Genomic DNA, 27,764 nt, shown 5'->3' on the forward strand with positions numbered 1-27,764 from the left:
CGCCACCTCTCCCCCCGCTCCTCATCGTGCTGGACGTAGCGAGATCTGTGAATAGCACAGATCCCATATAGTTTCTGCGTGTGCGCATTGAATTGGCCTCTAGCCCCTGCGCAGTGTGCTTTGACCAACTGTGGGCAAAGCATAAAATAATTATTGCGCATGCGCCGGCTTTTACCCTATGCTCTGTATCCCAGAAGTATTGCTGTTGAAATCTTGTGTTCCTGGACTTTGCATGGAAAGACATCCGGGGCACAGAACGTCATGGAAAATGCCAGCGCATGCGCAATAATGAGTTTTATGCGCGAGATGACATTTCAATGCGCAGGCGCAGGAAAACAATGCCAACCCAGTAAAGAAGAAAATTAAATGTGTAGAGCAAGGCAGAAGGTGGGGAGAGATGGCGAATAGGGCCCGCCCACTGGACCAGACCAGGGTAATTTACATAGGACGCCGGAGAGATTACAAAGGTATTTTCTCAGCAAAGGTGGGGAATCAGGGGATATGAAAGGTACTGCGTTAATGCAGAGCTCACGCTAAATTGAACGATATTTTTATCTCATATTGAAAAAAAGGGGTGACAGATTCCCTTTAACCCTTTAGTTGCTTCAAGGGAATTAATGCAATGCAGAAGAAAAAAAAGAAAATTTTTATTTTCCTATAAAATTATTAGTTTAGCCCAACAAAAACAGGAGGAAATGGACAGTACAAATTGTTGTGCAATTTCTCCTGTGTATGTTGATACCCAATATGTGGTGAAAAACTACTATTTAGACACACGGCAGCACTTGGAAAGGAAGTGCCTAAATAGCGGAAATCCCCCACAGGTGACCCCATTTTCAAAACTAGACGCCTCAAGTAATTTATCTAGAGGTGTGGTGAGCACATTGAACCCACAGATACTTCACAGAATTTTATAACGTTGTGAGTGACGTGAAAATGCATTTTTCTCACAAAAATGTTGGTTTAGCTCCAAATTTTTAATTTTAAGAAGACTAACAGGATAAAATGCAATTTGTTGTTCAATTTCTCCTGAGTACTCCGATACCTCATGTACAGTAACGGGAAACTACTGTTTGAGCACATGGCAGGTCTCGGAAGTAAAGGAGCATGATTTGACTTTTGGAGCGCAAAATTGGCTGGAATAGATAGCTCCTTATGTTCCTAAACAATAGAAACCTCCCTCAAGTAACCCCATTTTGAAACTACACCCCTCAAATAACTTATATAGAGGTATGGTGAGCATATTCAACACACGAGTGCTTCACAGAATTTTAGAATGTTGAGCTTTCCAAATGAAAAATGCAAAAATGTTGCTAGACTCCAAATTTATGATTTTTACAATTGTAACAAGAGAAAATGCAACATACAACTTATTGCTGTGCCTAGTGTCATACTGTAGGGGACCTGACTTTCAAATAATTTGTAGCATATAGTGTGTTATAGAAGCCGTGATCCAGAGGCCACAAATATTGTTCTGTTCCTAGTGTCATACAGTAGGGGACCTGACTTTAAAATAGTTTGTAACATCTAGTGTGTTATAATAATAATAATCTTTATTTACATAGCGCCAACATATTCCGCAGCGCTTTACAGTTTAACAGTTATAAGTAACAACGTTAACAATACAATAATTAAAGCGAAATAAGAGCTTACAATCTACAATGAGGTGGGGGAGATACAAAGTACAGGTGTGTATTTACAATGATGTATTTACAATCATTATAGAGGCCTGATCCAGAGGTCACAAAATTTCTTCTGTTTCTAGTGTCATGCAGTATAAGAACTGACTTTCAAGCAGTTTGTAGCATCTAGTGTGTTATATAAGCCTGATCCAGAGGCCACAGAAATTGTTCTGTTCCTAATGTCATAGAGTAGGGGACCTGACTTTAAAATAGATTGCAGCATCTGGTGTGTTATAGAGGATTGATCCAGAGGCAGGGCCGGCGTCAGCACCCGGTGCACCCGGGCAAGTGTCGGGGCCCTGGCGAGACGGGGGGCCCATAACGGTAAGACACTTATTATGCCAACACTGATGCGCAGCGCATCATGCGCTCCTGGGGGACCCCCGAAGCCGGACTACATCATTCCCGACCCTCCCTCCCTGTGCTAGAGTGCTGTGTGTGACTCCAGCCAGGACTCGGAGGCGGAGCTGGAGCGGATATATGATTCCCAGCAGCAGGAGGCGGCTCACAGAGCTCTCTGGGACTCACTGCAGGAATACTCACCAATCACCATGGAGATAGAAGAGTCACTTCTGGGCAGGCGGTCGTGACTTCCAGGTGAGAGTGAGGAGCTTGTCATCCTAAGAAGAGCAGGGCCAGCGCTGACACACAGATCGTCGCGAGTCGCGACACAGTCCGGGACCCGGGTCCACCGTCCAGTTCCAGCGAGCAGCAGAAAGACGAGCAGCATTCGTCAGTCACAGTGCATGCATGTGCAGATCCTGTGTCCACAACGGTCGCGGGCGACGGCGATGACGTGGTGGTGGGTGAGTCGACTGACTGGTGAGTGACGTGACGGTGAAAGTGAATGAGTGTGACTGTCTTCCTTTCAAGTTCCTGGTCCCAAGCATTGCGGGGAGAATGGATGCAGCCTGCCTGGGACTTGTAGTCAGAGTTCTACACTACACAGACAGACCTCTACAGTATGGCATCTGAATGATGCTGGGACAGGACTTGTAGACTATATACTACATGGTTGGCTGTGCTATATACTAAGTGACCTGGGTTATATACTGCATGGGCAGTGTTATATACTACGTCTCTATGCTATATACTATGTGGGCTGTGTTATATACTATGTGGCTGTGCAATATATTACGTGGCTGTTCAATATATTACATGGCTGTGCAATATTTTACGTGGCTGGGCAATATACTACGTGTCTGTGCTATATACCACGTGGCTGGGCAATATACTACGTGGTTGGGCAATATACTACGTGGCTGTGCTACATACTACATGGTTGTGCAATATATTATGTGGCTGTGCAATATATTACGTGGCTGTGCAATATGTTACGTGGCTGTGCAATATACTACTTGTCTGTGCTATATACTACATGGCAGGGCAATATACTACGTGGCTGGGCAATATACTACATGTCTGTGCTGTATACTACGTGGCTGGGCAATATACTACATGGCTGGGCAATATACTATGTGGCTGGGCAATATACTAGGTGGCTGTGCAATATATTACGTGGCTGTGCAATATGTTACGTGGCTGTGCAATATTCTATGTGTCTGTGCTATATACTACGTGGCTGGGCAATATACTATGTGTCTGTGCTATATACCACGTGGCTGGGCAATAAACTACGTGGCTGGGCAATATACTACATGGCTGTGTTATATACTACGTGGCTGTGCTATATTTCTCTGCTGTATCTGTGCATCATGAATCGTGGTATGTGCTAAAGAGGGGGGCCTACTGAGACTCTTTCACCTGGGGCCCTCAAAAACCTGGAGCCGGCCCTGTCCAGAGGGCACAAAAAATCTTCTGTTCCTAGTGTAATACAGTAAGGGACCTGACTTTCAAATAGATTGTAGCATCTAGTGTTTTATAGAGGGCTGATCCAGAGCAGAGGCCACAAAAATTGAGCTTTTCCTAGAGTCATACAGTAGGAGACCTGACTTTCAAATAGTTTGTAGCATCTAGTGTGTTATAGAGGCATGATCCATAGGCCACCAAAAATCCTTTTATTCCTAGTGTCATACAGTAGGAGACATGATTTTCAAATAATTTGAAGCATTAAGTGTGTTATAGAGGCTTGATCCAAAGGTCGCAAAAAAATCTTCTCATCCTTGTGTCTTATAGTAAGGGACCGGACTTTAAAATTGTTTGCAGCATATATTTTTGTCATGCAGGCCTCATCCACACTCAAACAATTCTTTCTTCTGTGACTAAACTAATACCACATGCCATATTTCACCTTGGAATTTACTGCCACTGAAATTCAGCTGTATGCAGAGGTGGTGCAGAGTTTAAAATCTAATTTTTTTTGCTAATATTGTGCTCCTACCACACTATCTGAGCAACATGACTCGGAAAAAGGTAATAGGGTGCAGGGTTGAGTATGTCGCCACGGAACAGACAGACCAACTCTTGAGAAAGATTTATTAACAGGAGTAAGATTCTCCTCGCAGGGAGAAAACAGGAGGTTAGTAGAGATAAAGCAAACAGTATAACAATACACAGCAAACTAACTGAAGCTATGAAACAGTTAAGCGGAATTGAAATGGTTAACGAGTGTTCTTGTAACTTATCAGTCCAGCGAGGTCCTGACTGGAGTGTCCTTATTCCAACGTGGGTACAGTCGCCAGCAGCACTTGAAGATTCTGAAGTCTCTACTCTGTCTCCTGGGAACTGGAGAATCCGGGGTTAAATCTTTGCAGTCTTTTTCTCAGAGTGAAACTGGAAGCAGGAAGTAGCACAGTCACACTGCTGCATGAGTCTTTGTATGTTAAGCTGACAGTCTCTCTGCAGTAGTAATGCTACACACACTGAGCAGTTTACTTATCACACTCAGGGGTCTTGGCTTGTAACTGCGGTCACCGGTGCTGCACGCTCGGGTCACTGTCTCTGCACTGTGTTACTATGGTGGGTATCTCAGCCTCAGTGCCCTCACGGGAAGCACTCTCTTGTGGGGAGCGCGGCGCGGCAGCCTGCTTTCTCTCTCGCGCGCTGTCCCCTCTGTCCCGCACACTCTGCTTTCCCGCTCTTTTCTGACCACACTCGTCTCTCTTCCTCTCCGCCCCAGCAGTCACATGGTTTCCTCTGTCCAGGGCAGAAAGTCCTCCCCCCAACAACCCAGCTGTCCGACTAAGTGATTCCCGGTAAGGAGCAGGGAAAGCAACCTCCTCGTCTTCCTCTTCACCCTCTTACAATGTCCTATGCAAAGACCACTGACAACTTCTGTTACTGGACCTACTACTCCACTACCTTTCTTTGGCAGACGCTCAGCGGTACACCTTGTTGATGAGGCCCAGAAAGGGTATGTGTTTGAGTGGATGGCAAGCGCAGCTTCAAGTGGCCTCTGCTCCTCTTCCTCCTCCTCAACATCATCACACCCAGTACAGAGGTGGCACCCAAATTACCCTTGCTTCCCACCACATCCCAACTCTCCATCCGTGCAACTGACTGTACGGAGCCACAGACGGATGAGTCTGAAGAGCTGTTCACACATTCTATGCCATGATCATCAGAAGTGTACTCAAAAGCTTCACAGAGTCAAGAGGAGGAAATCTGCACCGATGCCCAAAATTATTTTAGCTTGGATCCGGGGCAGGACAAAGTAGAGTCTGATCAGCATCCTGACAATCATCACCAGACGTTAACCCCTGGGAGGGAGGTGATCCCGATGAGGCTCAAATATCTGAGACTCACGCGGACAAGGGTGAGGAATGAGATAACACAGAGGATGATGATGATGAGGTGTTAGATCTCAGTTGGTGTGAAAATAAAGGCATACAGCTGAGTAGGCCATCTGAGGAGGAAGACGAGAGAGGTTACGTTGCACTGTATGTCGCATACACGTAGTGATGCAGCCACGATGAGCAATGCATCCTAAGCCACAACTTTGGCTGTGACCAGCAGTGTCCTTGGGTCTGCAGCTCGCAGGGGTGGCAAGGGTTGCCTAGCCTGGGCCTTTTTTCAACATGCGTTACTCTCTGATGAGCGGACCTCAACAACCATCAGCCGCCTCATCAATCGCATCTGCTGCTTCTTCCTCCTATTCTGTTATCGTGCCAACTACTGAGATGCAGGTCTTCGACAGCAGAACCTCGGGTTCTTTACCCGCTCCAGTCACACTGACTGAGAGCCTGACGTCAGTTGTAACGGAAGTGGACATGCCTGCTTTTTGACCGATCTCAGAGAACAAGCACACCACAACCTTCTCAATCCAACATCTTCACCTGCACCTGTCTAATGGTCCAGCAGTTTGTCCAGATCACCGTACTCCACCCTCTCTCAGCACTGCAGCCAGTCCACGGTTCCACAGTTGTGGTCACATAAAATATTGTTTTCTTCTACACATGACAAAGCTAAGAGGTTGAACGCTACTATCTCCAATCTGTTGGCCACGTAAATGCTGCCTTTGCGCCTGGTATATACAGTCACTTTCCAAAAGCTGATGGCTGTCGCAGTCCCCTAGTACCAATTGCCCAATCGCTATTACTTTTGTAAGAAAGCTGTGCCTGGGCTACACCAGCACGTCGCAGACATCACCCGTTCCTTGACTAAATCTCTGTCTGCCAGGGGGCATTTCACCACAGACACATGGATGAGTAAGATTGGCCAAAGACATTACATCTCGCTGACTGGGCACTGGTTGACTCTGGTGGCTGTGGGAGCAGGTGCTGCTCCACATGTCTTGGAATTCCCATGGCGTGCAGGACAAACCTCTAGCTTTTAACACTCCCTCCACTGATTATGCCTCCTCTATCCCCTCTAGGGCCTCCACCTGTGCCCTCTGCCTTAATGAGACATGCATTCCAACAGTGCAGAGGAAACCCCCACCACCTCCGTACTGCGCAGCCAGGGCACACCGCAATCAGGCAGTATTAAAATTGATATGCCTTTTAGATCGCAGTCATACAGCTGAAGAGTTGTGGATAACTCTCCAGGCTGAGATTCATCAATGGCTGTCTTCGTTGAACTTGCATCCAAGAAAGGCCGTGTCCAAACCTGGTGGCGGCCCTATGGAGAGGCAAGCTCACACACGTGCCTTGCATGGCTCACGTCCTCAACCTGGTGGCACAGCATTTTCTCCGCCACTATCCTGGCCAGGGTGAGCTGCTCCAGAAGGCACATAAGCTGTGTACTCATTTCCACCGTTCACACCCCTTAGTGTTGTGAATTCTGCTCTTGGGCTCCCTCCGGTGGTTATGAGTGGTAGTGCTGCTGTCCGTGGATTGCAGCATTTATCAGGTGTGTTCAATTTGGACTCAGCTATTTAGTCCTGCTTGATCCTTTAGTCAGTGCCAGTTGTCCATTGTTTTTGGAGGATTCACATCCATACCTGGTCTCTCCTGTTCTGCTGTTCATTTCAACAAAGATAAGTTCTGGCTTTGTGTTTGCTGTCCACCTGCTGTGGACCTTATAGTTCTGTGCATTTTCATGTTTTGTCTTGTCCAGCTTTGTCTGTGAAGGATTTTTTGCAGACAAGCTGTGTCTCTGGAGATGCAGATATACCCTCCATGTCTTTAGTCAGATGTGGTGATTTGTATTTTCTGTGGTGGATATTTTCTAGTGTTTTAATACTGACCGCATAGTACTCTGTCCTTTTCTTTCTTTTTAGCTAGTATGGCCTCCTATGCTAAATCCTGATTTCATGTCTGCGTATGTTATTTCCCTCTCCTCTCACAGTCAATATTTGTGGGGGGCTGTCTATCCTTTGGGGATTTTCTCTGAGGCAAGATAGTTTTCCCGTTTCTGTCTTTAGGGGAAGTTAGTTCTTAGGCTGTGTCGAGGGGTCTAGGGAGTGTTAGGTACCCCCCACGGCTACTTCCAGTTGCGCTGCTAGGTTCAGGGTTTGCGGTCAGTACAGGTACCACCTTCATAAGAGTACATCGCATGCTGCTCCTAGGCCACCAGATCATAACACCTTAGGTCATCGACTTACATCGATACTGAGGTCTTTGTGGGGCACCCTCTAGGGCCATGGGGTGTCTGACGGTTCTTAAGGGAGTTGTCTCGGCAGCAGTGACCCGGTCAGTGGCCCTGAGCATCCAATAAAATAAGGAAATTAAAGGGGAATAAAGTTTATGGGGAGATTGTTTGTGACGCCACCTGTGGTGTTCAGCAATTGATGGCCGACGCTGCGGTTCAGGTCCACTGGGGCAGTTGGTGACTCAGCAGAGTTGGTACAGCTCTCCATGGGTAGAGCTAGGCCCCAGGGCAGTTATGGTGTTAAATTTGATAGTGGTGGTCATAGTGCAGGGCAGGTGGAGCAGCAATAATTCAGAAGACACAGCAGGATGCAGTTTCCACATTTTACTCACAGTTCTTTCTGCAATCCTCAGCCGGGTGCTGTGTCCTCTGGGTCTGTGATCCAGTCAGTCCCCTACTGTGACCTAGTCCCTCCACCCAACTATGGTCGGCGTGGATTCGGGCCCCACAGGCGGATTTCTCACTACCCGTGCCCCTAGGACCCCTCCTTCCTATCTCTCTCTCTGGAACTTATCTGTATTTCCTTGTTCTCTCTCTCCTCTGGTGCAGGGATGAGCTCCTCACTGCTCAAGTCCCCAGCTCCAACTCACTAACTCACTCAGTAACTCCTCCCTCTTGTTTCCATGACAACTCCACTCTTTCCACCCACACCCTCTACCTAGTTCCCTCCAGGCTTATAGTGGTCTAGTGTGGGTGCTGGTGTGTGGGTACTGGGTAGTGTCCTCTCCTTACCCAAGAGCGGAGTACCACACATCTGGCTGAGGTGCAGTACCTCCGTGGCGACTGGACCCTCAGGGGTTCCACATTTGTTTACACCAGTTAACAGGTTGATATGCGATGTGCCAACACGGTGGAATTCTACTCTGCATATGTTGCAGCAACTGTGGCAGCAGCAACAAGCTTTGACACAGTATGTCATGTTGTATAGCATAGGCCAACGCAGTATGGACGTGGTCCATATCACGTTTACGGAGTGGGCACAGATTACGGACTAATGCATCCTTCTGCACAGTTTTTAAACGGCTACTAAGATGGTTAGCGCTGATGACAACATCATCAGCATCACTATTCCAATCATCTATATTAAGGAGCAGACTTTGAATAGCCTGCGAGAGGAGATGTTGATCCCGGAATAGGAGGCGGAGGCAGAGGAGGATGCGGAAGGGATAACATTGTCTCTAAGTTCCAGACTGTCGTCACACAGGCGTGTCGGTCCCAATTACACTATTTCTATTCTCATGACATTTATTCCACTTCGATGGTGTCAGGCCCTAATTTTTTAAAATGTAAAAACTCCAGGTTGGATGTTCATCTGCTGGATTGGGTGTAGTGGAAAACCTGACGGTCCCTATTATGCTATTTATTCTGTGGTGCAATTGATGCTACTTTGGCATTGTCTGCCAATAATTTTTTAAAATGTAAACACTCCTGGTTGGGTGTTCATCTGCTTGATTGGGTGTAGTGGAAGACCTGTCTGTCCCTATTATACTATTTCTACTCTCGTGAAATTTATGCCACTTCTTTGGTGTAAGGCCCTCATTTGTTTAAATGTGAACACTCCTGGTTGGGTGTCCATCTGCTGGATTGGGCGTAGTGGAAGACGTGTCCGTCCTTATTATACTGTTTCAACTGTGGTGATATTGATTCCACTTTGATGGTATCTGCCAATAATTTTTGGAAATGTGAACACTCCTGGTTGGGTCTCATTCATGCATGTTGCCTGTAGCGGTAGGCCTCGAAGGCCCTCAGGCCTCCACTTCCTTGGACTCAGTTACTATCCTTAAATTTTTCTGACAATAGTAGTCTACAAAACTGATATTTATGCCACCTGAGTGTGGCTCAGCATGAAAGCAGGTAGAGGTGTTGTATGCAGTATCAGGGCTCCCAGCGAAGGAGGCCAACACCAATCCCTCATCCACCTCATCTTACTGTGACATTCAATTGAAAGCTGTAAATGCTATTCCAGACCCTGATACCTCCTGCTTGGCTGAATGCTGCAGTGCCATGCTGCAATTATGTACTGTGGGTGAATTGAGGCCACTTTCCTGGTGTCTGTCCCTCATTTGATGTGTTTTGGCAGCATTTGGGGTCGTTATAAGGTGTTGTGCATGCGTTTGTTTTTGCCTCTCTTTGACATGAATGGTGTTCGGATATGTTCGGCGAATATTCAACCAATTAATCACCGAATATTGCAAATTCGACAATCGTATTCCGAACATTGAAATATTCACTCATCTCTAGTAATTATTTACATTTGTCTAAATCAGATAAGATAACAAAGGTTCACATTGCAATGTCGCTTTTGTAGCTAATCTTTTGCATTTAGTTATTAAACCCTTCATGACCAGAGGTATTTTTGGTGTTGCTCTTTAATTTTTTGCTACCCTTCTTCCCAGAGCCATAACTTGTATACTTTTCCGTCAATATGGCCATGTGAGGAGTGAGGACTTGCTTTTTACGAAATGAGTTGTACTTCTGAACGACACTATTGGTTTTAACATATCGTGTTCTGGAAAACGGGAAAAAATTTTCAAGTGCTGTGAAATTGCACAGTTGTTTTTTGTTTTGCTTTTTTGTACTAGGCTCACTAAATGCTAAAACTGACCAGCCATTATGATTCTCCTGGTCATTGCAAGTTCATGGACATCAAACATGTCTAGGTTCTTTTTTATCTATGTGGTGAAAAAAATTCCAAACTTTGTTAATAAAAAAAGTACTGTTTTCCAATACCCGTGGCGTCTCTATTTTTCGTGATCTCGGGTTGGATGAGAGCTTATTTTTTTAGCGCTGATCTGATGTTTTTCATGATGCCATTTTGGTTGAGATGCGATCTTTTGATCGCCTGTTATTGCATTTTAATGCAATATTGCGGTGACCAAAAAACGTAATTCTGCCATTTTGACTTTTTTTCTCGCTACACTGTTTAGTGATCAGGTTATTCTTTTTTTTCTATTTATAGATTGGGTGATTCTGAGCCCGGTGATACCAAATATGTGTATGTTTGACTTTTTTTTATTGTTTTATTTTGAATGGGGCAAAAGGGGGGTGATTTGAACTTATATATATATATATATATATATATATATATATATTTTTTTTTTTTTTTTTTTTTCTAATTATTTTTTTTAACTTTTGGCATGTTTCAATAGTCTCCATGGAATACTAGAAGTTGCCATAACCCGACCGGCTCTGCTACATACAGGCGATGATCAGATCGCCTATATGTAGCAGAATACCTCACTTGCTATGAGCGCTGACCACCGGGCGGCGCTCATAGCAATATGGCAGTGACAAAAATAGAGGTCTCAAGGAGACCCATTGTGACCTGCGATCACATGACTGGGGTCACCGATGGGCGGATTTCAGGCGCAATTGCCAGAAGTGCATGTTAAATGCTACTGTCAGCATTTGACAGCGGCATTTAACAGGTTAATATCCGTGGGTGGATCGCGATTCCACCCGCCGCTGTTCTGGGCACATGTCAGCTATTCAAAACAGCTGACGTGCCGGGAAAGATGTGGGCTCAACGCCGGAGCTCAAATCAAAGGGAGGGTGTCCGAAATTGGCATACTATTACGCCCGATGTTGGAAAGGGATTAAAAAAAAAAAATCTTATTTAACCCAAGGAACATGGATCCAAATAGTCATTCCACTCTGTGGTAAATTTTTTATCTTCAGGGAAAATGGAGGGTATATTACTATTTAAATCTTTGGGTATCCGATTTTTTTTGCATACAGATTTCCAGAAAGTCAGCATCCTATTTTCATACTTTTTTCAAATTGGAAAAAAATTAAGTAGTTTTCTTACAATTTCTGATATCACTATTAAGTTCTTCTTGGATTGTAGACATGTAGAAAAGTATTCTATTTTAACTTCCAAGCTGCTCACAACTCCACTAGGAGATCCTTCTAATTCCAAAGAAATCATCATGCAGAAAATATAAAAGTAATGGAAATCCTCTGGGGAAATTACTACCTAAGAGTAGTAAATTAGTGTAATACAATTAGGTGAGAGACAGGTATAACACTAGGAGCAGTTTACCCAAGGTGCAATGGGGTGCAGATGACCTGATTTGCTTTAGGAAGTGCCTCCAGTTGAGTTTCGGAGTGCATGATAGCTGTGGGAAACCCAATTTTTTTTACGTCACTGGAAGTATCAACCTTATATTCAAATATAAACCATGTATTGGGTCTTCAAGCCATAGATTATTATTTATCAACAAATCCCAGCATTGGGTTGGAACAAAAACATTTTCTTTTAAATGAACTAGAGTTCATATTAAAGAATAATTTTTTTTCATTTCAGGATAAACTGTCCTTACAGCAATTTGGTATGGCAATGGGGACTCAAGTTGCCCAAAGTTTTGCAAATCTCTTTGTGGGGGAACTTGAGTATTTATCGCGCATTACATCTGATGCTTACCGTAATACTATTTAATATTATTGTGATTCCGTGTTTTTAATTCTATTTTTAATAAAAAATCAAATAGTCAACAGAGTTGCAGGAAACGTGTTGTGAAAAAAGATGCACATTAACTGCCAAAGATTTAAGAATCATTCATGAAGCGACGTGAAAATCATTATCCTCAAGTGGTGTAATTTTTCAGAACTGTAACTTCACTGGTGTGCAAGATGTTCTGTGCTCAGAGACATGACCAAGATAAGAAGCACTGAAATCTGATCACCAATTAACAAAATATCAAGAGTGGGCCAAGAAATAGCTAGCCAAGCAGTTGAGCACTTTGATGTATGTGATGGAGCATTGTCGTGCATAAAAATCATGGTTTTCTTAAAACAAGCAGATTTTTTCTTGTACCACTGCTTGAAGAAATTGTCTTCTAAAACTTACAGTAGGATTGGAAATTGATTTTGAGAACATATTCAATCTGAAATGGTTAAAATTCCTGCAGAACAGGGATGTCTTTGTCCTCTGAACCCAATGGGGGAGATTCAGATATTTACGCCAGAATTCTGGCATAAGCACCTTAATAAGTCACCATATTTTGTGCATCTTGGCAATTGCGCAAAAATATTGCATCCATTGCCATTTATGCGCACGTCTTGACCAACTACACCAATATGTGAAAACCACTTAATGAATCAAATCGGTGTACTCCAGCGAGTGCTTCATTAAGACTGGAGTGAGCTTCACCAGTATTAATGAATTGCTCCCAATGTCTTTGATTTTGGTAATTTTAACCTTTTTGCGCCCGAGCCTGTTGTTTGCCTTCGTGACCGGGCCAATTTTTACTTATAACGCTGGAATGCTTCAATGGATCCCAGTGATTCAGAAAATGTTTTCTCGTGACATATAGTACTTTATGATAGTGGTAAAATTTCTTCGATATGACTTGCATTTATTTGTGAAAAAAACAGACATTTGGTGAAAATCTTGAAAATTTCGCAATTTTTTAAACTTTTAATTTTTATGCCCTTAAATCAGAGAGTCATATCACACAAAATAGTTAATAAATAATATTTCCCACATGTTTACTTTACAACAGCACAATTTTGGAACAAACATTTTTTTTGATTAGGAAGTTATAAGGGTTAAAAATTGACCAGCGATTTTTCATTTTTTCAACAAATTTTACAAAACCATTTTTTTAGGCACCACCTCACATTTGAAGTCACTTTTAGGGGTCTATATGAAAGAAAATACCCAAAAGTGACACCATTCTGAAAACATAACCCCTCAAGGTGTGCAAAACCACATTCAAGGTGCTTCAGGTGCTTCACAAGAATTAATGGAATCTGGACGGAAAAAAAAATTAACATTTCTTTTTTCCCACAAAAATGTTTCTTTATCGCCATACTTAGCATTTTCCTAAGGGTAAAAGGTGAAATTGCTCCATACAATTTGTTGTGCAATTTCTCCTGAGCTCGCCAATACACCATATGTAGGGGAATATTACTGTTTGGGCGCACGGCAGGGCTTGGAAACAAATAAATTACTAACTTTTTATACCAAGTGTATGATTTTCTTGAAACCTGGTATGGCTGTAGAACCTGATCTGCAAGGTCCACGCCCCCCATATATTTGTTGTAGTCAATGACAGACACAGGTTTTGGAGTAGTGGATCCCTGTTGGTCTGCAGTGACCCTTGTGGCATCTGTGTGGATCAAGCTCAGGATACAAATATCTATTTTTATCCTTATACTTAAGGGCAAGCAGCTCCCCATTGCGTAAAGCCCCTGGCTGCCCCTTTTGGACCTTTTTGTTGACCAACAATTGTGGAAACCCCTGACGGTTTTTGTGAATGGTCCCACAAGCCCCTATGTTATGTTCAACCAGACATTTAAATAGGGGTATGCTCGTGTAGTAATTGTCAACGTTCAGATTGTAGCCTTTTTGTAAAAATGGAGTTATCAGCTACCAAACAATTTTTCCAGATGTCCCCAGATAACTAGGACATCCGGGTGAGTTTAGTTGGCTATCTTTCCCCACATAAATGCAAAAAGCTGATGTGCTTCCGGTTGAACTTTCGCACATTTTATACAGCTTTATTCCAAACCTTGCCCTCTTAGAAGGAATATATTGTTTGAGGTGCTGTCTTCCATTTAAATTATGTTGGGGTGTAGAGCTTTAAGAGCTTTTCTGTCAAATCTTTGATGATGGGTCTGCTTTTGAAAAGCTTGTCATGTTCTGGGGCATCTCTGGGCGGGCATTGACTATTGTGATTAAAATGCCAAAACCTCATGAGCATTTCATAATGGGTCCTAGGAAGAACGGCAGGAAACATAGGGGTGGCTTGAACAGGGCGGTTGGACCAATAGGACGAATGTTTATTTTTTTAACAAGCCCCCTAGCGAATGTAAGTCCTAACATTTTTTTCATTTCTAGGACATTAGTTGGTGTCCATAAATTTGACCTAGCATAATAGGATCGTGGATTCTGGCTCATGAATTGGGACACATATAAATTTGTTTGTAGAACAATATGCTCTAGCAAGCTATCTGTCGTAAACAAATTAAAAAAATTAATTGGTCCCAAATTTTCCACCTCCACATTTATACCTGGAATGGCATTAAAATTAGGGATGAATGGATTAGCCGAATCTGAAGCCTCCCATTTGGGAAATGCTACATCAAGAAGCAAAGCCCCTCGGACACTGGTGTGCACCAATTCACGAGCCCTAGGGACAGCGCTAGTACTGGGCATTGTTCCCTGCAGGGCCGGACTGGCCATCGGTCAATTCTGGCAAATGCCAGAAGGGCCTGTCTGGTCATGGGCTGCCTTGTCTGCTAAGTTGTTAACAGAATTGTTGTTCTCAAGACACCCATACTGTTAAGAGTTGTGATGAAGCACCAAGTCACTGACTCCGTCACTTAGCCCAGCAGGCCACGGGTATCATTGGAAATATTGGTCTTGCAGAAAATCTTCCTTTCCACCATCCAGGGTAATATTAGTAATATATCCCATCTGGTGCTTGGGGACAGGGACAACATGGGCCTGTGTGATTTCAAATGCCAGGGCTGAATTTCAGTCCCAGTCCATACCTGGTTCCCTGAGTTGGATATATTTCTCCAGAAGCACTATTTGCCCTTCTTGTTGTACTGGTCCTTGCGTGTGAGGATGGAGCAGATTCACTGCTCATTTCTGAGCTATCACTGTCGCTGCTACTAAAGCCCACAAAATCCACATCGCCATCTGACACTGCACTTTCTTTGCTGTCAGAACATAAAAGTGCAAAAGTCTCCTCTTCACTATAATACTGATGGGCCACTTTATTTATTTATTTTTTTCCAGAAATAGAAAACTCTGACATGGCTAACGTGACGTGACTGACTGACGTGACGTGACTGATTGACATGACTGATGTGACATAAACCCTAACTTTAGCCTAACAGTGACCTTAACTTTATCCTAACAGTAATCCTAACTTTAGCCTATCAGTGACCTTAACTTTAGCCTAACAGTGACCCTAACTATAGCCTAACAGTAAGCCGAACTATAGCACTAAACCCTAACCTACCTTATTTGTATTTTTAAATTTATAGCAAGAGCGCTGACTAACACAGATGTTGCCAGCAGCACTCGTAACACTGTTTCTCCTCAAATCTCTCATTGACAGGAGATCTGAGGAGAAACAGCGTTTTTATGAGGCAGATCGCCCAAGGAAGTTTGTTGCTACAACAAACTTTCCTAGCGATTTGGCTCATTGGCTGCTGTGACGCTAACGTCATCAGGACCTGAACCAATCAGGTCTCGATGAGGTCGGAGGTCACAGGAAGCATTGTGCGCCGGAATCCCCTGATTATAAGGTACGTGGGGGTCCCGGTGAGCACAAAACCGCTGACCGTAGACAAACGTCGGTGCTGCACAAAGCCCTGCTAGCGCCGATGTTTATCTACCGTCTGCAGTCAGGAAGTGGTTAAGGCAGCTCTGCACTTTCTGGTTGAGACATTTATTGAGCAAATGAAGAGATTGCCTTTTCCTTTATCCTGCTCAGTTGTATTTAATATTTTATGTAAATTCAGTTTTGCTTTCCTGACACTGTTTCCATCTTTCTCGTATTTGCGCATTCTATAATTTATTCTTACCTTTTGTACTTCAGTTATAATAATAATGACTTGTTCCTCAAGAAGCTCAAAAGCTTCCTTTCTGGTATTACTGTATATTTAATTACGGTACATTTGTTTTGTAATATTTCTAATGCTTTTTTTCCATAATATATGTTTCTTTCTCAATACCTATTTAACATGTCTTTAAAAATGTCTCATTTCTTAGTACCCTTATGTTAGAAGCCTTTCTCCAGGTTTGCGAGCCTCAGTGCTTATCTAGGCTGATTACATCAGTCTTTCTGAAGGTCATTATTTTTAGCTTCTCAAGAAAACGTCCTGTTAAAAAAATGATAACTTATTATGCTACGCTTATTAATAATGTATAAACAGAATTCAATACTCCAAATCTTTAAACCTTGGATAATTGCTATTGTTTTTAAAGTACAAGGTGAATTTTAAAGACTGTAACTCACCTAGAAAGGTACATACCAGAAGATTCAGTTTGTAGTGTCTGTTTGTCATTGCAGTTTACCATTGTCTGAATAAGAGCAAGATCTGGTCTCACTTGCACTGCACTGGTGATTGCCCGGGTAACTAATCCTACTGCATCTCTTATAAACTTTTCCAAACTTGATCGGCTGACCTCTCCGTAAGCCAGTAACCCAGGGGGCATCCCATGAGTCTGCATCTCTTCCACTTTGAGAGGCTGTCCAACCATCCAATGAAACTCTTGTACTTCCAAGCCACTATCTTGAGCAGCCTTGAATACTAAAGAGGAATGGTGTGCGTCACATCCATGCAGGAGCAAGGGAATCTCAAGATCCTTAATATCTTCAAAGTGATGATGCAGGTAAATTCCTATAGCAGAATCATTGAGAGAACGAATGTTGAGGATTTCACGTGTCATCATACTTGTATTAGTTGTCAGATAGTCAAGAATTGTTGTTGTTTCCCATGGGTGGCAGGTAATAACCAGAAGTTTCTCCCAGCTGTTGTTTTGTAACACACTACCTAAAATTTCCATGAGAGAACCAACTGAGCTTCGAGTATCCATAAGCAGGTGGAAGGGATTCTAGAAAGAACCAAATATTATTTAATATATACTTTACGTGTCAAGCAATTAAAGTGTACAAAGCTGTCACAGACAAACTTAAAGATTAACCACTGTTATAATTTTTGTTTCATAAATCAATAGTACACACTAAAATAAGCAACTTTGTAATATATCTTATCAGAGAAAGCTGCTTCTTTCTGTGCCAGAATTAATCATTTATTATCAACATTTTCAATTCTGAGATAAAATCTGTATTCAGTGAAGACACATTTCTACATCACTGAGCTGGGAGATGGCAGTTGCTATTGATAGGATTCTATGTAGACATGAGGTGGGAGGAGGGAAGAGCTAGCGACAGAGTTCTTCCCTCCTCCCGAGTACATAGAATCTTATCAATAGCAACTGTCATCTCATCTCTCAGTAATGTAACATTCCGTGTTCACTGAATACAGATTTTACCCGTGAATTGAGAATTTTTAAAATGAATGATCAGTCCAGAAGAAAGAAACATATTTCCCTGATAACATATATTATAAAATTTCTTATTTTCATGTACACTACTGATTTATGAAATAAAAGTTTAAATGACAGTTACACTATAAAATAAGTAGTAAGATACAACAGATGCAAAAATGACCTTTAATCTTAAACCCCCTCCATTTCAAGTGGGACTGTAGTTGATCCAAAAAACATGAATTTTAAAATTAACAGGGGTTTCAGAGACATTACATCCATTGATAAAAACACACAGGTTTCAATAAGCTGGCTTAACCTCTTTACCCCCAAGGGTGGTTTGCACGTTAATGACCGGGCCAATTTTTACAATTCTGACCACTGTCCCTTTATGAGGTTATAACTCTGGAACGCTTAAACGGATCCCAGTGATTCTGACATTGTTTTCTCAAGACATATTGTACTTCATGATAGTGGTAAAATTTCTTTGATATTACCTGCGTTTATTTGTGAAAAAAACGGAAATTTGGCGAAAATTTTGAAAATTTTGCAATTTTCCAACTTTGAATTTTTATGCAATTAAATCACAGAGATATGTCACACAAAATACTTAATAAGTAACATTTCCCACATGTCTACTTTACATCAGCACAATTTTGGAACCAAAATTTTTTTTGTTAGGGAGGTATAAGGGTTAAAATTGACCAACAATTTCTCATTTTTACAACACCATTTTTTTTAGGGACCACATCTCATTTGAAGTCATTTTGAGGGGTCTATATGATAGAAAATACCCAAGTGTGACACCATTCTAAAAATTGCACCCCTCAAGGTGCTCAAAACCACATTCAAGAAGTTTATTAACCCTTCTGGTGTTTCACAGGAATTTTTGGAATGTTTAATTAAAAATGAACACTTAACTTTTTTTCACAAAAAATTTACTTCAGCTCCAATTTGTTTTATTTTATCAAGGGTAACAGGAGAAAATGGACCCCAAAAGTTGTTGTAAAATTTGTCCTGAGTACGCCGATACCACATATGCGAGGGTAAACCACTGTTTGGGCGCATGACAGAGCTTGGAAGCGAAGGAGCGCCATTGGACTTTTCAATGCAAAATTGACTGGAATCGAGATGGGACGCCATGTTGCGTTTGGAGAGCCCCTGATGTGCCTAAACATTGAAACCCCCCACAAGTGACACCATTTTGGAAAATAGACCCCCTAAGGAACTTATCTAGAGGTGTGGTGAGCACTTTGACCCACCAAGTGCTTTACAGAAGTTTAGAATGTAGAACCGTAAAAATAAAAAATCATATTTTTTCACAAAAATTATCTTTTCACCCCCAATTTTTTATTTTCCCAAGGGTAAGAGAAGAAATTGGACCCCAATAGTTGTTGAACAATTTGTCCTGAGTACGCTGATACCCCATATGTGGGAGTAAAGCACTGTTTGGGCGCATGGGAGAGCTCGGAAGGGAAGGAGCGCCGTTTGACTTTTCAATGCAAAATTGCCAGGAATTGAGATGGGACGCCATGTTGCAATTGGAGAGCCACTGATGTGCCTAAACTTTGAAACCCCCCACAAGTGACACCATTTTGGAAAGTAGACCCCCTAAGGAACTTATCTAGAGGTGTGGTGAGCACTTTGACCCACCAAGGGCTTCACAGAGGTTTATAATGCAGAGCCGTAAAAATAAAAAATCTTTTTTTTCCCACAAAAATTATTTTTTAGCCCCCAGTTTTGTATTTTTCCAAGGGTAACAGGAGAAATTGGACCCCAAAAGTTGTTGTCCAATTTGTCCTGAGTACACTGATACACCATATGTGGGGGGGAACCACCGTTTGGGTGCATGGGAGGGCTCGGAAGGGAAGGAGCGCCATTTGGAATGCAGACTTAGATGGAATGGTCTGCAGGCGTCACATTGCATTTGTACAGTAGAAACCCCCCACAAGTGACCCCATATTGGAAACTAGACCCCCCAAGGAACTTATCTAGATGTGTTGTGAGAACTTTGAGCCCCCAAGTGTTTCACTACAGTTTATAGCGCAGAGCCGTGAAAATAAAAAATCCTTTTTTTCCCACAAAAATTATTTTTTAGACCCCAGTTTTGTATTTTTCCAAGGGTAACAGGAACAATTGGACCCGAAAAGTTGTTGTCCTATTTGTCCTGAGTATGCTGATACCCCATATGTTGGGGTAAACCCTTGTTTGGGCACACGGGAGAGCTCGGAAGGGAAGGAGCACTGTTTTATTTTTTCAACGCAGAATTGGTTGGAATTGAGATTGGACTCCATGTCGCATTTGGAGAGCCCCTGATGTGCCTAAACAGTGGAAACCCCCAATTATAACTGAAACCCTAATCCAAACACACCCCTAACCCTAATCCCAACAGTAACCCTAACCACACCTCTAACCCTGACACACCCTTAACCCTAATCCCAACCCTATTCCCAACCATAAATGTAATCTAAACCCTAACCATAACTTTAGCCCCAACACTAACCCTAACTATAGCCCCAACCCTAACTGTAGCCTTAACCCTAGCCCCAACCCGAACCCTAGCCCTAACCCTAGCCCTAACCCTAACCCTAGCCCTAACCCTAACCCTAGCTCTAACCCTAACCCTAGCCCTAACCCTATCCCTAACCCTAACCCTAACCCTAGCCCTAACCCTAACCCTGATGGGAAAATGGAAATAAATACATTTTTTTAATTTTTCCCTAACTAAGGGGGTGATGAAGGGGGGTTTGATTTACTTTTATAGCGGGTTTTTTAGCGGATTTTTATGATTGGCAGCCGTCACACACTGAAAGACGCTTTTTATTGCAAAAAAATATTTTTTGCATTACCACATTTTGAGAGCTATAATTTTTCCATATTTGAGTCTACAGAGTCATGTGAGGTCTTGTTTTTTGCGGGACGAGTTGATGTTTTTATTGGTAACATTTTCGGGCATGTGACATTTTTTGATCGCTTTTTATTCCGATTTTTGTGAGGCAGAATGACCAAAAACCAGCTATTCATGAATTTCTTTTGGGGGAGGCATTTATACCGTTCCACGTTTGGTAAAATTGATAAAGCAGTTTTATTCTTCAGGTCAGTATGATTACAGCGATACCTCATTTATATTTTTTTATGTTTTGACGCTTTTATACGATAAAAACTATATTATAGAAAAAATAATTATTTTTGCATCGCTTTATTCTGAGTACTATAACTTTTTTAATTTTTTGCTGATGATGCTGTATGGCGGCTCGTTTTTTGCGGGACAAGATGATTTTTTCAGCGGTACCATAGTTATTTATATCTGTCTTTTTGATCGCGTGTTATTCCACTTTTTGTTCGGTGGTATGATAATAAAGCGTTTTTTTTGCCTCGTTTTTTTTTTTCCTACGGTGTTTGCTAAAGGGGTTAACTAGTGGGGCAGTTTTATAGGTTGGGTCATTACGGACGCGGCGATACTAAATATGTGTACTTTTATTGTTTTTTTTTTTATTTAGATAAAGAAATGTATTTATGGGAATTTTTTTTTTTTTTTTTACACATGTGGAAATTTTATTTTGTACTTTTTTACTTTGTCCCAGGGGGGGACATCACAGATCGCTTATCTGACAGTTTGCACAGCACTCTGTCAGATCAGCGATCTGACTTAGAGCACTGCAGGCTTACCAAGCGCCTGCTCTGAGCAGGCACTTGGTAAGCCACCTCCCTCCCTGCAGGAGGAAGGAGGTAGGAGACCCTCAGAGCAACGCGATCACATCGCGTTGCTGCGGAGGTCTCAGGGAAGCCCGCAGGGAGCCCCCCTGCGCGATGCTTCCCTATACTGCCGGCACACCGCGATCATGTTTTATCGTGGTGTGCTGGGGGTTAATGTGCCGGGGGCGGTCCGTGACTGCTCCTGGCACATAGTGCCGGATGTCAGCTGCGATAGTCAGCTGACACCCGGCCGCGATCGGCCACGCTCCCCCCGTGAGCGCGGCCGATCGCGTATGACGTACTATCCCGTCAGTGGTCATACGGGCCCACCCCACCTCGATGGGGTAGTACGTCATATGTCAGAAAGAAACTCGCTTTAGTCTCTGGCATCAATACCCGGCACCGGAGTGTGCAGCTGCATGTATTTCTATGCAGCTGAATGCTCCGATCCTGAGTGCCGGCGGCAGTGCCAGGTATTGATGCGAGAGAGAGACTCACGTGAGTTTCTCGCATTGTACTCGCATTTTGACCCCGGCCTTAGACTAAGTATTAGGCCGGCGTCACACACAGCGTAAAACAATACGGTCCGTATATTACGGCCGTAATACACTGAAAAGTCCCGAAAAAAGTGGTCCGTAGCTCCTCCGTAGGCAGGGTGTGTCAGCGTTTTTTGCGCATGGCATCCTCCGTATGTAATCCGTATGGCATCCGTACTGCGTGGTTTTCTCGCAGGCTAGCAAAACCAACATACCGCTATAGAAGTGATCCATGTGTCCCAAAAAGAAAAGAAAATATATATATACTGTCTATATATATATATATATATATATATATATATATATATATATATGTCAGTAGACACATATATTAGAGAGAAAAGCCGGTAATTCAGTGCGGTGTACAGTAAAATCACACTGACAGCTTACAGTAGAATAGGTAGAATAAATGTGTACACATAGAATAGGTATATATATATATATATGTCAGTGAGACACATATATGTATATATATTAATATTTATTCCAGCGCTATACAGCTTGAAAGCCGGTAATTCAATTACCGGCTTTTTCTTTCTCCTTCCTAAAACCCGACATGATTTGAGACATGGTTTACATACAGTAAACCATGTCTTCTCTCCATTTTTTTTGCAGATTCCACACTACTAATGTCAGTAGTGTGTATCTGCAAAATTTGACCGTTCTAGCTCTTAAAATAAAGGGTTAAATGGCGGAAAAAATTGGCGTGGGCTCCCGCGCAATTTTCTCCGCCAGAGTAGTAAAGCCAGTGACTGAGGGCAGATATTAATAGCCTGGAGAGGGTCCACGGTTATTGGCCCCCCCCTGGCTAAAAATATCTGCCCCCAGCCACCCCAGAAAAGACACATCTGGAAGATGCGCCTATTCTGGCACTTGGCCACTCTCTTCCCATTCCCGTGTAGCGGTGGGATATGGGGTAATGAAGGGTTAATGCCACCTTGCTATTGTAAGGTGACATTAAGCCTAATTAATAATGGAGAGGCGTCAATTATGACACCTATCCATTATTAATCCAATTGTAGTGAAGGGTTAAATAAAACACAAACACATTATTTAAAATTATTTTAATGAAATAAAAACAATGGGTGTTGCAGTATTTTATTCAACGCCCAATCCAGTCACTGAAGACCCTCGTTCTGTGAGTAAAAAAACATAATAAACCAACAATATACTTACCCTCCGCAGATCTGTAACGTCCAACGATGTAAATCCTTCTGAAGGGGTTAAAACATTTTGCAGCAAGGAGCTGTGCTAATGCAGGCTGCTCCTCGCTGCAAAACCCCAGGGAATGAGGCTAAAAATAGATCAATGATCTATATTTAGCTTCATTTGCGGTGAGGCGCCCTCTGCTGGCTGTTCATAGATCGTGGGAAATTACCTAGAAAGCTCCCTGGCTTTCTAGGTAATTTCCCACGATCTATGAACAGCCAGCAGAGGGCGCCTCACCGCAAATAAAGCTAAATATAGATCATTGATCTATTTTTAGCCTCATTCCCTGGGGTTTTGCAGCGAGGAGCAGCCTGCATTAGCACAGCTCCTTGCTGCAAAATGTTTTAACCCCTTCAGAAGGATTTACATCGTTGGACGTTACAGATCTGCGGAGGGTAAGTATATTGTTGGTTTATTATGTTTTTTTACTCACAGAACGAGGGTCTTCAGTGACTGGATTGGGCGTTGAATAAAATACTGCAACACCCATTGTTTTTATTTCATTAAAATAATTTTAAATAATGTGTTTGTGTTTTATTTAACCCTTCACTACAATTGGATTAATAATGGATAGGTGTCATAATTGACGCCTCTCCATTATTAATTAGGCTTAATGTCACCTTACAATAGCAAGGTGGCATTAACCCTTCATTACCCCATATCCCACCGCTACACGGGAATGGGAAGAGAGTGGCCAAGTGCCAGAATAGGCGCATCTTCCAGATGTGCCTTTTCTGGGGTGGCTGGGGGCAGATATTTTTAGCCAGGGGGGGGCCAATAACCGTGGACCCTCTCCAGGCTATTAATATCTGCCCTCAGTCACTGGCTTTACTACTCTGGCGGAGAAAATTGCGCGGGAGCCCACGCCAATTTTTTCCGCCATTTAACCCTTTATTTTAAGAGCTAGAACGGCCAAATTTTGCAGATACACACTACTGACATTAGTAGTGTGGAATCTGCAAAAAAAATGGAGAGAAGACATGGTTTACTGTATGTAAACCATGTCTCAAATCATGTCGGGTTTTAGGAAGGAGAAAGAAAAAGCCGGTAATTGAATTACCGGCTTTCAAGCTGTATAGCGCTGGAATAAATATTAATATATATACATATATGTGTCTCACTGACATATATATATATATATATATACCTATTCTATGTGTACACATTTATTCTACCTATTGGACTGTAAGCTGTCAGTGTGATTTTACTGTACACCGCACTGAATTACCGGCTTTTCTCTCTAACACCGCTGCGTATTTCTCGCAAGTCACACTGCTTGTCCGTGTGTAATCCGTATTTTTCACGCTTCCATAGACTTTCATTGGCGTATTTCTTGCGCAGTACGGTGACAAACGCAGCATGCTGCGATTTTGTACGGCCGTAGAAAGCCGTATAATACTGATCAGTAAAATACGGCAAATAGGAGCAGGGGCATAGAGAATAATTGTGCCGTATTTTTTGCGAGTTTTACGGACGTAGATTCTGCGCTCTTACGTCCGTAAAACTCGCAAGTGTGACGCCGGCCTTAATCAAGCATGTTTCTCTGTCAACTGTATAGAAATATTGGGTCACTTCATAAAATACGTTTAGATGTGATCCTATTAGAATTGGTCTTAAGGTACCGTCACACTGAACGATATCGCTAGCGATCCGTGACGTTGCAGCGTCCTGGCTAGCGATATCGTTCAGTTTGACAGGCAGCAGCGATCAGGATCCTGCTGTGATGTCGTTGGTCGCTGCAGAAAGTCCAGAACTTTATTTCGTCGCTGGACTCCCTGCAGACATCGCTGAATCGGCGTGTGTGACGCCGATTCAGTGATGTCTTCATTGGTAACCAGGGTAAACATCGGGTTACTAAGCACAGGGCCGCGCTTAGTAACCCGATGTTTACCCTGGTTACCAGCGTAAAAGTTTAAAAAACAAACACTACATACTTACCTTCCACTGTCTGTCCCCGGCGCTGTGCTTTCCTGCACTGGCTGTGAGCGCCAGCCAGCCGGAAAGCACAGCGGTGACGTCACCGCTGTGCTTTCCGGCCGCTGTGCTTACACAGCGCAGAGAAGCAGAACGCCGGGGGACAGACAGCGGAAGGTAAGTATGTAGTGTTTGTTTTTTTTTACTTTTACACTGGTAACCAGGGTAAACATCGGGTTACTAAGCGCGGCCCTGCGCTTCGTAACCCGATGTTTACCCTGGTTACCGGCATCGTTGGTCGCTGGAGAGCTGTCTGTGTGACAGCTCTCCAGCAACCAAACAGCGACGCAGCAGCGATCGACATCGTTGTCGGTATCGCTGCAGCGTCGCTCAGTGTGAAGGTACCTTTAGACTTGGTGCTGATTACATCACTGGAATTACAGAAGTGGCTCTATAACATCACTAAAACTACTGCCTATGCCGACCCACTGACAACATAGAGAAGTCCCAATACTTAAGGGAAGATTTATTAGGTGAATATAAGCTGTTTCAGGGGAGTACCCTCTTGAGGAAGTGACAACAATATGCGCAAAACGTACGTTGGGCAAACCTATGCAACAGTTTGGTAGCAGCAAGCAGTGTATATTGATGATTGATAGGAGTATTATTGCCATAAACCCGAGACAAATACCAATTTAAATATAGCTGCTGATATGCTCTGTACTTGGTAAAATGTTGTATACTGACCATTGTGTTTATTATTTCTATTCTATTTGAATTGTGCATTCATATCAATATACTTATTTTTTATATTAAATATATGTACTGTGTAGTTGCTAAAATACTCTTTGTGTAGTCGTTCTGTGTATTTTAAATCATTTTGCTTGTTACTTCTAATTGTGAGGGGGTCACAAAGACTGGTATATGCACCCCCTACCCCTTTAAATATGTCCCGGTTGCTGCACTTTGTAAGAATACCTTCGTTTAATGATGTATATGGTGTTAGGACTGGCGGAACGCACCAAGACAGATGATAAAGGTGCGTTCGCAGTCCGGGGTCCACCGTGCAGGTGGAGACCTGCTGCTAGTAATTGGCAGACAATATGGCGGTACACTAAAGTATACACGCGTGGGTTAAACCTCACCCAGCGTGAAGAAAGCGATCCTGTTAACTCACAGGACCGCAGTACCGCACTAGAGCGCGAGCAAGTGGTCAGCGGACTTAACCCCAGAAGGGATTGAAGCCCGATTAGACCCTTGCTGGCGTAACACCGCAACTGGGTGTGTAGAGAACCTTAGGACAAATATGTGCACAAGAGTGCGAGCGATGCCGCACTAACGGACGCCACTAACCACCCAGACTCGGGTATGGAAAGCGCAAGGCAAGCGCACGGCGCCGTACTGGCAGGCACAGCTATAGGACGCTGAGATGTGTGTATCGTGTAGATGGCAAGTCGGGCGCTAGATAGCTACCATCATCCGCGAACAGTCAACAACACTAGGAAGGGATATTTAGGAGCTTTCATCCTTCGACATACATCCATCTACACACACACATAATAACAAGACAATACTAGCGCATGGCCGTGCGGTCATGCGCAGTTTATATAAGAGCAGCACAGGAAGTGGCCACAGCACTTTTGCCCTTCTAGGACCTGCCAAGAGGACCAATGGAATGTGCTGCAGAGCCTGAGCACATGACCTTCGATCTCCAACGGGAGACCTTACGCTGGGCATGCTCAGTACATGCAGACAAGGACTTAGTCCCAGAGAAGTCCGCTCGCTGCTGACCAGTACTGACTTTAATGGCAGAGACTGGAGAAGCAGCACTAACTCTCTGAACAGAGTGAGAATGAGCAAGACGCTGGGACCGACGTCCTTGCTGAGCAGGCTCCACTGCGGCTGGACAAGAATGGGAGACCGCAGCGGAAGTGGCTCAAGATTCCCCCAGTGCAGAAGCGGGAACTCGACCCCTAACATTACCCCCCCTCCTAGGGCCCCCCCCTCCTTGGACCTCGCTACGTTCAAAGGCAGCAATGAGCTGCGGAGCCCGAATGTGCTCCACAGGCTCCCAGGTTCTATCCTCTGGACCATGACCCTTCCAATCCACCAAATAAAATTTTTTGCCACGTACCACCTTGCTTCCCACAATAGCATTCACCTCAAATTCATCCGTGGATGAACCCGATGTCCCAGCAGATGACTCAGAAAACCGAGACAAACGAACGGGCTTTAAGAGGGAAACGTGAAAGGTATCGGTGATACCAAGGCGTGGAGGAATGGCCAAACGGTAAACCACAGGGTTGACCTGTTCCAGAACTTTAAACGGGCCAATGTAGCGAGGAGCAAACTTAGTGGACTCAACTCGCAGCCTGATGTTACGGGCGGAGAGCCACACTAAGTCGCCGGGAGCAAAGACCGGAGCGGGGCGCCGGTGTGTATCAGCCGAAACCCTCATTCTCTCCTTGGAGGCCCGGATAGCATCCTGTGTGCGGTCCCAGATGTCACGTGCCTCCACCGCCCAGTCTGCCACCCTAGAATCGGTGGAGGACACGGGCATGGGCACAGGGACACGCGGATGCTGGCCGTAATTAAGGAGAAAAGGAGTTTGACCAGTGGAATCGGCTACGGCGTTGTTCAGGGCAAATTCCGCCCAAGGTAGCAAAGATGCCCAGTCATCCTGCCTAGCAGAGACGAAATGTCGCAAATATGTCACCAGAGTCT

General features: G+C 43.5%; 1 protein-coding gene across 1 annotated transcript in view; it reads right to left on the bottom strand.

Moving 5' to 3' along the window:
• Positions 1-27,764, bottom strand: part of GRIN3B (glutamate ionotropic receptor NMDA type subunit 3B) — a 226,384-nt gene that overhangs the window by 136,412 nt on the left and 62,208 nt on the right. Inside the window, exon 2 of the mRNA XM_069740034.1 lies at positions 16,652-17,250. Within this exon, the coding sequence (XP_069596135.1) occupies positions 16,652-17,250 (599 nt within the window). The remainder of the gene's footprint in view (positions 1-16,651; positions 17,251-27,764) is intronic.

Source organism: Ranitomeya imitator, chromosome 1, assembly GCF_032444005.1.
Source record: "Ranitomeya imitator isolate aRanImi1 chromosome 1, aRanImi1.pri, whole genome shotgun sequence".
Classification (NCBI taxonomy): domain Eukaryota; kingdom Metazoa; phylum Chordata; class Amphibia; order Anura; family Dendrobatidae; genus Ranitomeya; species Ranitomeya imitator.